This window comes from Panicum virgatum, chromosome 2N (assembly GCF_016808335.1).
Source record: "Panicum virgatum strain AP13 chromosome 2N, P.virgatum_v5, whole genome shotgun sequence".
In the NCBI taxonomy this organism is placed as follows: domain Eukaryota; kingdom Viridiplantae; phylum Streptophyta; class Magnoliopsida; order Poales; family Poaceae; genus Panicum; species Panicum virgatum.
Genome location: NC_053146.1, coordinates 63,513,378 through 63,527,040, shown reverse-complemented (window position 1 = coordinate 63,527,040; position 13,663 = coordinate 63,513,378). Strand labels below are relative to the sequence as shown.

Here is a 13,663-nt window from a genome sequence, read left to right as displayed (position 1 = left end):
GGCACCACACCACTCAACAAACCCTCTGCTTTTGCTCTCTTAATGAAAAGTGTGAGTATATCGGCTATAACTTCGTGTACTCTCGCTCTTCAGTGCATCGGCTATAACTTCGTGTACTCTCGCTCTTCAGTGCATCACGTGGATGTTCATAACTTCTTCCGGACTCCTCATGTCCCTCCGTTCAATTCTACTTGCGTTCATTCTTTCGCCACCCTTTGTCCATCGCCATGAACCCTATACTTGATCTTCACTGCATGCAGTTGACCGTCATATCGCATCGTGCACCTACACATCGTGAGCCAAGAGGTAATCAATCCGCACGACATTGTCCATCCAAGATTGACCACTATTGGTCCTTCGAGAGAGAAAATTGTGGCTCATGGGCCCGGAGTCTTTGGCTAGCACCTTGCCGTCGCTCTCCGGCAGAGTCAGGTACAGATCAGATTACATCGGTTATGACAATGATGCAGTGGCAGCTGTTTCTTGAATTTCATCTAGTTTGCGACCATTTGGATGGACCACCTTCTCCTACCCTCGGGTGCCTTGATCCGCCATGATCGAGTCTGCCATGCCGAACAGCTTTCCCATCTCCTCCTCCAGCGTCCGTCCCCGAGTCTCTGGGAGGTACGTGAAGAAGAACACGCACCCGAGCGCCGCGATTCCAGCGTAGAGAAAGAAGCTGCCGCCGATGGTGATGGCCTTTGATAGGGACAGGAAGGTCATGGAGATCACGCCGCTGGTAAGGCGGTTGCACGCCACGCCGACGCCGAAGCCCAGCGCGCGCACCTGCAGCGGGAAGATCTCCGAGGTGTACACGCCCGTGATGGGGCCGAGTCCGATGGAGAAGAAGGCGACGTAGGCCAATGTGGACGCGATGGACAGGGCCACGGCCCATGGGATCTTCGCGCCAGGGTGGTGGCCCACGACGGTGAGACCCGTCCCGAGGCCGAGGAGCGAGACCATCATCCCGCCCGCGCTGCACAGCAGCAGAGGCCGCCGGCCGACGCGGTCGAGCAGGAACACCGCCACCAGGATGAAGAGCGTCTTGGTGACTCCCACGGCACAGGTGGTGCCCAGGAGCTTGTTGTCGGAGGTGATGCCGGCGCTCTTGAACACGCGCGGGCTGTAGAGAACGACGCTGTCGATGCCTGACGCCTGCTGGAAGAAGTGGATGCCCAGCGCCGAGAGCAGTATCCACCGCATGGCGGGGGTCGGGGATAGGATGAGCTCCTTCCAGACCTGCGTCTCGTTGCTGTTTCGAGCCTTAGGCACAGTGACCACGTCGCCGTCGACGTCCTTCGGGATGCCCGCCGCCGCCTTGATGTCGGCTAGGCGCGCCGCGGCCTCCTCTGGCGTGCCCGAGGTCTTCTCCAGAACAGCCCTGGCGTCCGCGAGGCGGCCGTTCTTGACGAGCCACCGGGGCGACTCGGGCATGACGAAAACCATGAGCGCGAGCAGGGCGGACGGCGCCGCGCCGATGCCGAGCATGACGCGCCAGCCGAGGTGGAGCGGGAGGCGGGCGAACGCGTAGTTCGACACGTACCCGAGGAGGATGCCCAGGTTGATGAAGAAGTCCGGGAAGGACATCAGGAGGCCGCGGGACGCCGCCTCGGCGGTGTACACGGGCGCGATCACGATCGCGTAGCCCACCCCGACGCCGACGACGAAGCGGCCGGCCATGAGCATGGCGTAGCTGACCGCGAAGCCCATGAGCAGCGAGCCGACGAAGAAGATGGCGGCGGCGAAGACGACGGTGAAGCGGCGGCAGATCCAGTCGGACGTCCGCCCGGCCGCGAAGGCTCCTATGAGCGAGTAGAGGTTCATGACGCCCATCAGGATCTCCAGCTGCACGTCCGTGATCTTGAGGTCCTTCTTGATGTACAGCGACGCCCCGCTCATCACCCCAAAGTCTACATGGGTTAATGTTTGTGACCTTGGCCAGCATATCTAATTTTTTGTCGACTCGAGGGAAAAAAAAGGTATGGGCCGTCGTACCATAACCGAGGACGATGGAAGCCATGGAGGCGAAGATGGCACAGGTAAAAGCATATTTAACATTGCCATTCTTCTTGGACTCGACGGCCCCGGGAGCGCAGCAGAAGCCATCGTTTAGATATGGTCCAGTGCTTAGTGTATTCTTGGATTGCTGGAGATGTGTGTGTGTGTATATATATATATATATATATATATATATATATATATATATATATATATATATATATATATATATATATGTGCAGAGAACGTGAGACTGTAAGAGGAGATGGTGCTAGCTAGAAGATCTGATAGTGCAGGGCCTCACGATGAATTTCGATATTTGACATCGAATATGCAGGTCTCACTTCTTTTGACATTAAATTTGCAAGCTTTTCAAAATATGGCACTGGACGTGCGAATTCTTTCAAAATGAGAGATTTCAGCTCTTTTTCTCGATTTCACGAATTTTGTTAATGATTTCATTCCTGAGCACATGAAATCCCCATTTTACCCCCTGATCCACATCGAATCCTTCTCTCCCGTGATCTATCTCTCTATCTCTCCAGTTCATCCCGTTCATCCTGCCACCCCTGCAGGCTTACTCGTCGCCGCCCCCAGTAGGCCGCCAGCCCCCGGACCGCCAGTTGCAGGAGCGCCGGCGCCGGCGCCGGCGGGCAGGCGGGCGGTCCCTGGAGAAGGCGTACCCCATCCTGTAGAGATGTGGTTACAGGGCATTATTAATGGTCACATTTTTCTTTTGTTAGCAATCAAGGCACACCTTGAGTTGCTGGTCACGAACGCCGTGCCGCAGAGGAAGATGGCAACGGCCATGGCCGCACGATCCCCCCTCCCCCTGGAGCTCGATTTGTGCGACATGGCCTGCAGTGGCAAGGGGTGCTCCAGCAGACGGCGGGCGGCAAGAACCTGCAGCGGCAGGGGGTGCTCCAGCAGCGGGCCCGGCGGGCGGGGGTCGCAGCGGCCAGCGGCGCTCCGGCAGCACCGGTCCTGGTTGTTCCGCGAGAGAAGAGAGGGCATGGAGAAGAGAGAGAGAGAGAAAGAAGAACACGACAGAGAACAGATTAAGACAGACGTGAGCAGGGGAGAGAAGAACGAGACTGCAGATCAATCCAATCCGATCAGGGGTAAAATGGGTATTTCATGTGCCTAGGAAAAGAAAAACTTTAACGAAATTCACGAAATCAAGAAAAAGAGCCGAAATCTCTCGTTTCGAAAGAATTCGCACGCCCAGTGTCATATTTTGAAAGTCTTGCGAATTTAATGTTAAAAAAAGTGAGACCTTCGTATTCGATATCAAATATCGAAATTTCTCGGGCCTCACGGCATCTTAGGGGCTGATTGGTTGCCCGTATACCCGCTGGCCAGGCTCCGGGGATGCATGAAAGGTTTGATTGGTTGCCTGTGTTGACGTGAGAGCCAGGCTGCGTCGGTGAAAAAGGAGGCCAGAGCCTGGCTCGCCAGAAACACGGCAAGCGGGCGAATCCCGTGGGCCTGGCTCACGCGATGCAGGCAAGGGTGGCGGGCCATGTGTTCTGTGAGGGAAAATGGATCAACTGATAGTTAGACACAGGCAACCAATCATACTTTGCATCTGGTCTAGCTGCCTCTGGTCTAGCTGCCTCGATATAGGAAAGCAAACAAAAGGCTGTTGTATCATGTATGTGACGAGCCTGGCCAACGCAGGCCTGCATGCGAGATGCGAGCCAGGCTGCCGTCATACGCAAACCAATCACGCCCTTACGCTTTTAGCCATTGGAGATGAGTATAGACAGCCAGACAGACAAAGATCTAGTGCGAAAGATGGAAAGAGTATACAGTGTGCATCACTCCACCAGCATGCAGATAACTTCAGTAGAAGTCATATTTGTTCAGCAAAACGAAAAAGATTCTTTTGCCTTATACACTAGATTAAGTACTATAGTATTTTTCACATTTTTTGCGATTGCGTATATCTTCCAACATACTCTACATCATGAACTTTTGTTGAGTAAGAACCGCACAACGGAGGAATCAATCTCCAATGATTGCTTGGCAGCCATGTCCATCCTAGGTAACACTGTTGTTGGACCTTGTGTTTGGAGGATCCACCGAGGGAGTCAAAGCAAGACACGGGATAAGGTCTAAGAAAATGTCACGGCCCATGCGCCGATGGGGCCGTGTGGGTTACTGTAGCGAGAGCTACTGTAGCACGGGGGGTCATCTCCTTATCCCCGAATTGAAAACAAAAGGAGCCGAACCAGCTTAAATATCCGGTCTTTGGAAGCTAGTAACTCCGGTTCGAATTTTTTGCTCGAAGCGAGGACGAAAACGCAAGAGAGTTATTTAGCAGGTGTGGTGTACTCAACGTGTAGAGTAGATCTTAGCCGTTATCCCGGGCCGGGTCATTACAGGGGTATCAGAGCCATACTCTCGCGGTTTGACGCCACGTACGTGCTGAAGTGCGCGCCATATTCTCGCGGTTTCACGCCACGTACGTGCTGAAGCGCGTACATGAGCACGTTGTGCGCGTGGGAACACAGATGCCAGCAGCATGTGGACAGATACACATGGGCTGCTGGCAGTGAACCCACGGACGTGGCATATGGGATCGTGCTCAGCTCCTTAGTCCCGAACTGAAAACAGAGAGGAAGCCGAACCAGCTTAAATAGCCGGTCCCTGGGAAGCTAGTAACTCCGGTTCGAACCTTTTGCGCGAACCGAGGACGAAAGCGTAAGAGAGTTATTTAGCAAGTGTGGTTTACTCAACATATAGAATAGATCTTAGCTGTTATCCCGAGCCGGGTCGTTACATAAAACATATGTAACTATTATCTAATCATCTAAAGGAAAGAGCTCGTCCTACTTCAATCATGCGGTGTGGTTTGCTGATTAACTAGCTCGGTCGAGTAGTGTGATGCCTCAACAAATCGGAGCTAAGCAACTCGGTCACGAATCCGGGAAGTATCTGCTTGGAGGACAGCAAGGAAAACAAAACGGGCGGTGGAACGTTTCGTGCTACGGGCCCGTGGGCTTCGGCCTGGCTCGTGGAAGCCCGGAATAAAACACGCTGTTTTAAATAAGCCAGCTCAGCTGCCCGTAAAGATTTGGAGAAGTTCCAGTTTATACTTATGAACTATTACACTCCCTCAAAAAAAAAACTTATGAACTATTACAAAAATCTAATTTTTAACTTTCAACTACAAAACTAGACAACGGAGATATCCAACTATCGAAATCGTGCAAGTTTGCCCTTAGGTTGGTTTCAAAGGTGGTTTTTCATTTGTTAAAAGTTAAATATTTAAATTTAAACTAAAAATCATAATTAATTTATTTTAAAATGAAACTAGTATCAATTTTTTTTCTAAAATATAACCTATCTATTGGCACTCTACTTCTCAGTTTATTCGGACTTTCCAATTTTTTATAGTCCTAGTGTTTATTTGCTTGTAGTTATTCCTATTATTTTTTAATAAATAAGATTCAAATAGATCAATAATAGATAAGTTATATTTATAGAAAAAAATTTCATAATGTTATGATTTAAAATGAATTCGTTTTGATTTTTTATATAATTAGTGTTGGGGTTTTACCTCCGAATAGACGAGAGATGAGATAGAATGAGAGGACCAGCAATTCAAACAAGCAAGAGAGCAAACAAGCAAGGGGCCAAGAGTCCCCCACCCCCTCCCCATGGGGGCTATTTATAGGGAGGAGGAGGTGTCTGTTTATATTTATTCCATTGGTGGGGCCGAATATTACAAGAAGGTCCTTGATGTTTACAAACAGGTCTCTAAATGCTGCAAATAAGTCCCTAGAGCTCATAAGCTAGCCCTTAGACCCTCTAACTTAGACTCTTTTCCACAAAGGGGGTCCCTAGCCTTAGGTGGCAGCCAAGGCGCACCCCCAACAATTAGATTTTTTTAATTTTAGAAAATACAAAACCATCTTTGAAAGCTTTTAAGGTCCAAACTCATCAGGTTTCGATAGTTGGATGGCCTTCGTTAGTCGGTTTTGTAATTAAGAACTAGCAAGGAGGCCCGTGCAAATAGCACGGGTACCTAGCATCTTTTATGCTGACATTTGAGTTTTTACTTTAAAATAAATATTTTATTTTTTAAATATAAATATAATTTTTAATTATTGGCTAGCTATGTAAATTTTTTATTTTTTAACTATGGTGATAAATTATCCCGGGCTTTAAAAAGATCTAGATGAGGGTCTACTGTATATAATAATTATAATTTAGTTTTTTTTTAGAAAGCCGGGATGGGTTTTATTTATTCATGGTAAAGATTACATCAGCAGCCTTACAAAGACACCCCTGAAGAAAACAAAAATTACATCGTGGTCCTTGTAAAAGCCTCCCGGTTGCTGTCTTCGCCGGAGCCCAGAGCTCGCGCTCGTCGACGAGAACTCGAGATTGCACCTCAACGAAGAAACTTTTTTTGATGCTCCATGAGTCAGCACACCAGCGTGTGCATGTAGATCAATGAACGCTCTAGCAAATCTTCGTCGACGCTGGCGAGTGACCTCCAGATAGCGACGAAGCCCAACAACATCGGTGCCCCCGATGGATTTCATCAACATCGACCGTAGCAACCGTTCGGTTGTCCTCCAACTCCCGTGAAGAACAAAACCAAGAACCGGCCGATTCCAATTGATGAATAGAAGACCCAAAAAGGGGATCCCAAACCACCAACCCAGCACAAGTTGGTGTAGAACATACCTCACAAGAGCTTCACCAGGAGCTGCGTCGTCACCGCCACAACCACCGGAGGAGCCTCGGAGGGACAAAAGCGCCAGTAGATGGCACATTACGGCCACCAACCGGAAAGCTAACTGCCACCAGCGGAGCCGGCAGCAGGAACCCTAATCTACTGAGAAAACTAAAACTAGTAGAAAAACTACCTATACACAGGTCCGCGCTCGCTTCTCAAGCCAATTCCCAACTCTCAAACGCCGGCGAGGCCGTCGGAGAGGAGGAATCGGGGAGGAATGGGCGCGGGATCAAGAATCGCCCGACTTCGCCGCGCTCTGAACTGTAGATGGGGGAATATAAGAGTCGAGAGAGTTAATTGCTTTGTTTGATGTGTGCAAAAGCTCCGATCTCATTAGAATTTAGTTTTGAATTTGAATCGAAACATTAATAAGAATTGGATGCGACCACTGAAGTCACGTATCTAAATATCTCTTCTATTTTGTTTGTTCTCCAAGCTCCAATTGCTACATCCCCATACATACAGCTCCCCTTGTCTCATAGTTGCAATACTTTTTCCTCACCAAGAATCGTGCACCATCACCAATAATTTTGTTGTTACGCTTGCAAAAAAAATCTCTTCTAGACACTTCACATTTATAGTCTGTACCTTCCCAAACACCCAATTGCAGCTCTATCATTTATCATTTGTTCTCTAAATTTTTAGTTCTCGGGCAACCATTGATCACAATTCTATGCAGGAAGACATTTCACCATCTCGCTGCTTTTCATTATTATTAGTGGTAATCACCATACCTCAATGGCAATGACAGTGTAGGCTAAATTAGGGTGATAGTTGTCCCAACAACTGTGTTGAGATCGTGCCGTGGTTATGATGTAGTGCTATCATTTGATCCTTATCTCCGTAATCGGTTATCATTGTGCTTAATTTCTAAGTCTAACGACTCTCATCGCTTTGTAGATTGAAGTCTCTTCTTAGTTATTGCTACTTTCCTTCTATCTGTTGTGTATTTATTTTCTATTTGCTCCTATATGAAGCTACACTTTTTCTTTGCGAAGCGAACCTATCATTCGTAGTTGACATCACCTTCTCAGAATAATATGACTAATCCTGCATTTTTTCTCTCCCTTTGTGTTTGTAATACTTTTTCCCTGTAAGTTTTTGTTATCAAGTTATGGTGCTTTTATCCATGCATGGTTGTCCTGATTCTCTCTAAATTGCACACTATCCTATTTTCTTTTAGTTTAGAATTACTCCACAAAAAGTTAGATTGCCAGCAATCTAACTACAGTTAGAGTCACTTCTTTGTCGCATCACCATCTGCAATGGTGTCTGAGATATTAACAGTTGTGCCCGAAGGTGTGGAAGTGCTAATAGGGTGAGGTGTTGCCCTATTCTTTGAGCACATTACTGCGAACATTTGAGTGGATGCATACAGGGGCGGGCCCACCTCAATTCAAGGGTATTCAACTGAATACCCATTATTTTGGTAATAAAAATTTATACATATAGTATATAACATGTGTATATATTCAAAAATCGAAAAAAGACATGTAATAGCAGCCCAATCAACCTCCTTCTCTCCTTCGGCCCAAAAATGATACTATCCCACCCCTAACCGACGGCCCAATGGCCCAATTATGCCCCACGATCAACTGCGGTTTTTTTATTTTTTATTTTTGTTTTTTACAAAAATATATTTTCGATTTGGAAATTTACAGGAATATACCCCGGCCGCCCCGCTGCTGGGCGGCCGGGACCTGGCCGCCCGGCAGCGGGGCGGCAGGGGCATTTCTGAAAAAAATTTCGCAGAGAAAATTGCGCGCAATTCAAGGGTTCCGCGGAGAAATTTTCGCGGAGAATTTTTTTCCAGAAAATAAGTTTATATAATTGCATGCCTCCTCTCTCGTCATCAACATGGAATGTAATCTAATTAGGAAATAATATTTACATAATTTCTAGTCTCTCTCTTATTGTTGTAACGGACATGTACATTTATTTTCTATTTTTCTAATTCATAAATATTTAGTAGGACTCCTTAGGTTAGTCTATATATTTATTAGTTTTATTTGACATGGACTCTTTAGATTAATCCAGACCGTTTGATCTTCATAAAATCCAACGGTGATGTGTTGTTTCCTTAATGGAGTCAGAGTCTAATTGATGTGCGAGTCTAATTTATGATGTGATGTTTTCTTATTTTTTTTATTATGGATGTGATGTTTTCTTATTTTTTTATTATGGACACAGGAAATACAAACCTTTTATCTAAAATTTATGTGATATGGATTCTTTAGAAAAATATAAACCGTTAGATCTTCATAAAATTCGACGGTGCAAATCCTTCTCTTTTTTAGATTAACGTGAGAATTTCTAGACCGTCTCGGCGAATATGGTGGCTTCTTTTAACACTATTGTATTAAGATAATAGATAGATAGATTAAAAATTGTACTGACAATTTAGAGATGTAAACTGGACTTTTTTCTAATAATTTTATTTATGAAACAAGTCTTTCCAAGTTCCACGAGATCCGATCCGTCACATGGCACGGCAATTATCACTGCCCATTCTCTCTAAAAAAATATCACTGCCCACGCGCGCGCCATATACATATGTTCGTAAACTTATTTATTAGTTCATCCAGACCTTCAAAAAAAAAAGTTCACCCAGTCAGCATGGGTAATCCAGGTTCCTGGACAAGCTACGTAAGGACTCTTGAGTCTCGAGCACGGACAAACTACACCAACAAGTTAATTACTGCTGCATTGATCTGTTGTAGACCTCTGTGAGGTACCCAAGATTCCTCGCCCGTGAGCGGAGTTGATTAAGATCAAATTGTTGCGTTAACCAACCGTTAACAATTTGATTAGGGGTAAATAAACAATCCCGGCATGCATGATCGCAGAAAGACAAGGTCTTTAGATAGATGTAGATAGATATTGTTTCCTTATACACACCTTTTCCGTGGCCTGCTCGACTCCCTCGGCAGAATCCTCGAACCACCTCCAATTTTCTACTGGCAACCTGGCATTGGCCTTGGCAACTTCAACAGCTAGCTACTACTAGTTCACAATCTCTCGCGGACAAACCGAAGAGCCAATCACAGTCCATGTGCTTAAAAACAGGAGATACTAAGAGGCTGATCAAGAGAGCGACGAGCTGGCCTGAGCTTGCCGGCCGTCAGCCGGATCATCAGCGAATCTTGCCACGTTACTTCAGCCTGCTGCTAGCTCATATACGGCAACAATGGCAGCTAGCTAGCTGCCGCGTGCCTACTGCACAAGATTTTCGCATGGAAAACCCCTTGAGGTCCTGTAATTTGGAGCGAGTTAGTTGGTAGCGCCGGCCATCTCGAGCTGCTTCTTGTCCTTGGTGGCGCCGTCCTGGGGCTTGAGGTCGTCCTCGTCGGTGGCGCCGAACAGCTTGCTCATCGCCTCCAGCGTCCGCCCGCGGGTCTCCCGGAGGAAGGTGAAGAAGAACACCCACGCCAGCGCCGCGACGCCGGCGTACAGGAAGAAGGCGCCGCCGATGGTGATGGCGTTGGTCAGCGAGATGAAGGTCATGGAGACCACGCCGCTGGTCACGCGGTTGCTGGCCACGCCCATCGCGCACCCGAGCGCGCGCACCTGCAGCGGGAAGATCTCCGAGCTGTACACCCACGTGATGGGGCCCATGCCGATGGAGAAGAAGGCCACGTAGGCCATGGTGGACGCGATGGCCACGCCGATGGCCCACGGGATCTTCGCGTCGGGGTGGTGGCCGATGACGGTGAGCCCCGTCGCGAGGCCGACCAGGGAGAAGATCATGCCGCCCACGCTGCTGAGGAGCAGCGGCCGCCGCCCGACCCTGTCGAGCAGGAACGTGGCCACCAGGATGAAGAGCGTCTTGGTGACGCCCACGGCGCAGGTGGTGCCCAGGAGCTTGTTGTCGTCCGTGATGCCGGCGCTCTTGAACACGCGCGGGCTGTAGAGCACCACGGCGTCGATGCCGGACGCCTGCTGGAAGAAGTGGATGCCGAGGCCCGAGAGGAGGATGCGGCGCATGGCCGGGGTGGGCGACAGGATGAGCTCCTTCCACACCCGCGCCTCCTCGCTGCTCTCCTTCCTAGGCACGGTGACCACGTCGCCGTCGAGCTCCGCGGGGATGCCGGCGGCCTTCTTGATGTCGGCGAGCCGCTCCGCGGCCTCCTCTGGCGTGTCGGAGGTCTTCCCCAGCACGACCTTGGCATCCGCGAGGCGGCCCTTCATGACGAGCCACCGGGGCGACTCGGGCATGCCGAGCACCATGAGAGCAAGCACGACGGACGGCGCCGCGCCGATGCCGAGCATGACGCGCCAACCGAGGCGGAGCGGCAGGCGGGAGAAGGCGTAGTTGGACACGTAGCCGAGGAGGATACCGAAGTTGATGAACACCTCCGGGAAGGAGGTCAGGAAGCCGCGGGCCGACGCGGGGGACACCTCGGCCGTGTACACGGGCGCGATCATGAGCGCGTAGCCGACGCCGATGCCGGCCACGAAGCGGCCGAACATGAGCATCCAGTAGTTGACCGCGAAGCCCATGAGGAAGGCGCCCGCGAAGAAGATGACCGCCGCGAAGACGATGGTGTAGCGGCGGCCGATCCAATCGGACGTCCGCCCCGCGGCGAAGGAGCCGATGAGCGAGTACACGTTGAGGATGCCCATCAGGACCTCCAGCTTCACGTCGCTGATCTGGAGGTCCTTCTTGATGTACATCCCCGCTCCGCTCATCACTCCGATATCTGCAAAGTCCGGCCGGCAAAAGCACCTCATGATGAGCCCATGCAAAAGCACAGCACGGCAAACAGAAAGGGAGAACTCACTAGCAACAAGTTTGTGTCCGTACCATAGCCGAGGAGGATGGAGGTCATGGAGGCGAGGATGGCGCAGGCGAAGGCGAACCGGACGTTGCCCTTCTTCTTGGGCTCGACGGCCTCCGGCAGCGCGGCGGAAGTCATCGCCGGCGGCTTCTTGCTCTGCTCTCTTTGCTGTGCGGAGAACGCCAATGGTTCAGTGGTGCTCAAGGCAGCTCGATTCTATGTGGCAGGGAAGACAGTGCAGTGCTCTATCACATGGGATGCAATTTATAGACAGGGGAGGCAGGCAGGATCCGAGCACCCCCAGCCGGCTCCGCCCCAAGAAGTTTCAAAACGGCCGACTGGAAAGGTCCACGGGCCCACTCGGCAGTCGCCGTTGATGTGGGCCACGATGCCGGCCGCTCCTCCGGTTGCATTTGCATAGACTCACAGAGTCACCGGTGTTGACGTGTGCCCTGTATCCCCCCGTCTGCACTGCTGAATGACCATTGGGTCCTGACCCCTGACGCCACCGGGTCCCGTTGGTGGTTGTCTGGCGCCGCGTTTCTTGAGCTCGGCCAGATGGGGACAGCGGCTGCTTTGACAAGCTGAATTAGGTAGTGCAAGTGGCAATAAAACAAACGGTAAACGTGGATCAGTGATTGATCTCCCTCGGCCTCGCTTTGTCAGTTGTAAATGGCACTCTTTTGGATTTGCATCCAAGAAGAGGGGAAGAGGTCGCCCTAAAAAGTGCAGCCTACAACGGACTTTTCAGTACCCATGCAAAAAATACTCTTTTGTTTTGCATTGGCCAAAGTGATGCCACCACACCACCAGCATCTAGAGAGAGTCGGTGTAACAGCTTGTTTCTGTAAAAAAATATTGGTGATATTCTCCAAGGTTTGTAGTAATCCGTTGTTGTGTCGGCTTGTAGCATGTGCTCTTGGTCCGTAGCAGAATTTCTAAACGATCAAGCTCAGTTCAAGCGTTGAGATATTTTCTCTTGTCGGCCATGTGCAGTTGTGCACTGTGCAATAGTAGTCTAGTAGTGAACTGCAACTTGCAAGTGCGTTCACAAGTCAGGTATATATGCGCTTGATAAGCGGCACTGGCTATTACCGACAGACATCTACTATTGTACTGACTATTGCTTGAAAATGTTGTTCTTGCATTAGGCCAACACAAATCCAGGCAGCAGAAACTATTTGCAAGGGTTCAGATAGAAATTACATCCTACAACCAAAATTATTTGCAGCTCGTGGGCGGGGTTCTTTCGATTACATCTATAATGAATCGTTGTTTATATAGACATATCTTTATTTGAAAGTCGGTGTAAACTAATTGTCCTTGGCCAGCTTTGGTAGACTGAGATTGGTACTTTTAATACAAAAAAAACTAAAAGATCATGGTTAGATGATTATATGAAACGTACAATACTATGTGGTTAGAATATGTGACTTGAACCAAATTTCAAGAAAAATAAGCTAGCATTTGTCTGGTCCCAAGCTGTTTTTCTATGGAGGAGCAAGTTAGCAACAGAACAGTGTGATGAATCATCTGCAAGCTAGCAACAGAACAGTGTGATGAATCAATGACATTTCTGAACCTGAAATTATGAATGTATGAAAATCTGTTAGTAGCTCTTCACAAGCTTATCATCTGCAAGCTTGTATGTTCTCTGGCTAATATTAGCCAGCATAAATCTAAACCTAGCCCATACAACCTTTTATTATCCCAAGTATCTTCCATAAATGTTTGTGCATATGTGTGGGTGCGATCCTGTATACTATTATTCCTATTCATATCTAAGCCTTGGTGGCTATAGTAAAGTAATTGCAACTTGCAATTGCAAGTACGTCCATGTGTCAGATACACATGTGTCAATGACACCGGGTAAAGATTACCTCAGCAAACGATAGTCACGTAATCAAATCTACTGTACTTCATTTTATATTAAAAAAAGTTGAAAAACCTCGCCCTGCAGGTTGAAAATGTTGTTCCTGGGGCAACGGAAGCCAGAAAGTGGAAGATAAAATGAGACCAGCAATTTGAATGGATCGTTTCAGTGTACAAGATGTGCTGAAAATGCTTGCCTATGTGAATCAAAAAGATGTTTTTTTTATCGTTAATAATGGCCTTCTCTAGAATTCCATCATGC

At 48.7% G+C, this 13,663-nt stretch overlaps 1 protein-coding gene and 1 pseudogene across 1 annotated transcript; both read right to left on the bottom strand.

Moving 5' to 3' along the window:
- LOC120661793 lies at nucleotides 1-2,106 on the bottom strand (annotated as a pseudogene).
- A 7,478-nt stretch (nucleotides 2,107-9,584) lies between these two features.
- On the bottom strand, nucleotides 9,585-11,781 carry LOC120661791 (polyol transporter 5-like). The gene is made up of 2 exons (XM_039940738.1): nucleotides 11,556-11,781; nucleotides 9,585-11,451 (listed from the first exon to the last, which is right to left on the bottom strand). Exons 1-2 carry the CDS (start codon nucleotides 11,665-11,667, stop codon nucleotides 10,022-10,024), a joined length of 1,542 nt encoding a protein of 513 aa, XP_039796672.1. The 5' UTR covers nucleotides 11,668-11,781; the 3' UTR covers nucleotides 9,585-10,021.
- Between the last annotated feature and the right edge of the window lie 1,882 nt (nucleotides 11,782-13,663).

Coding starts and splice junctions, on each gene's coding strand:
- LOC120661791 (XM_039940738.1), bottom strand. CDS start 11,667: ATGACTTCCGCCGCGCTGCCGGAGGCCGTCGAGCCCAAGAAGAAGGGC. Junction 11,452..11,555: donor CTCCATCCTCCTCGGCTATG/GTACGGACACAA, acceptor CGGACTTTGCAG/ATATCGGAGTGATGAGCGGA.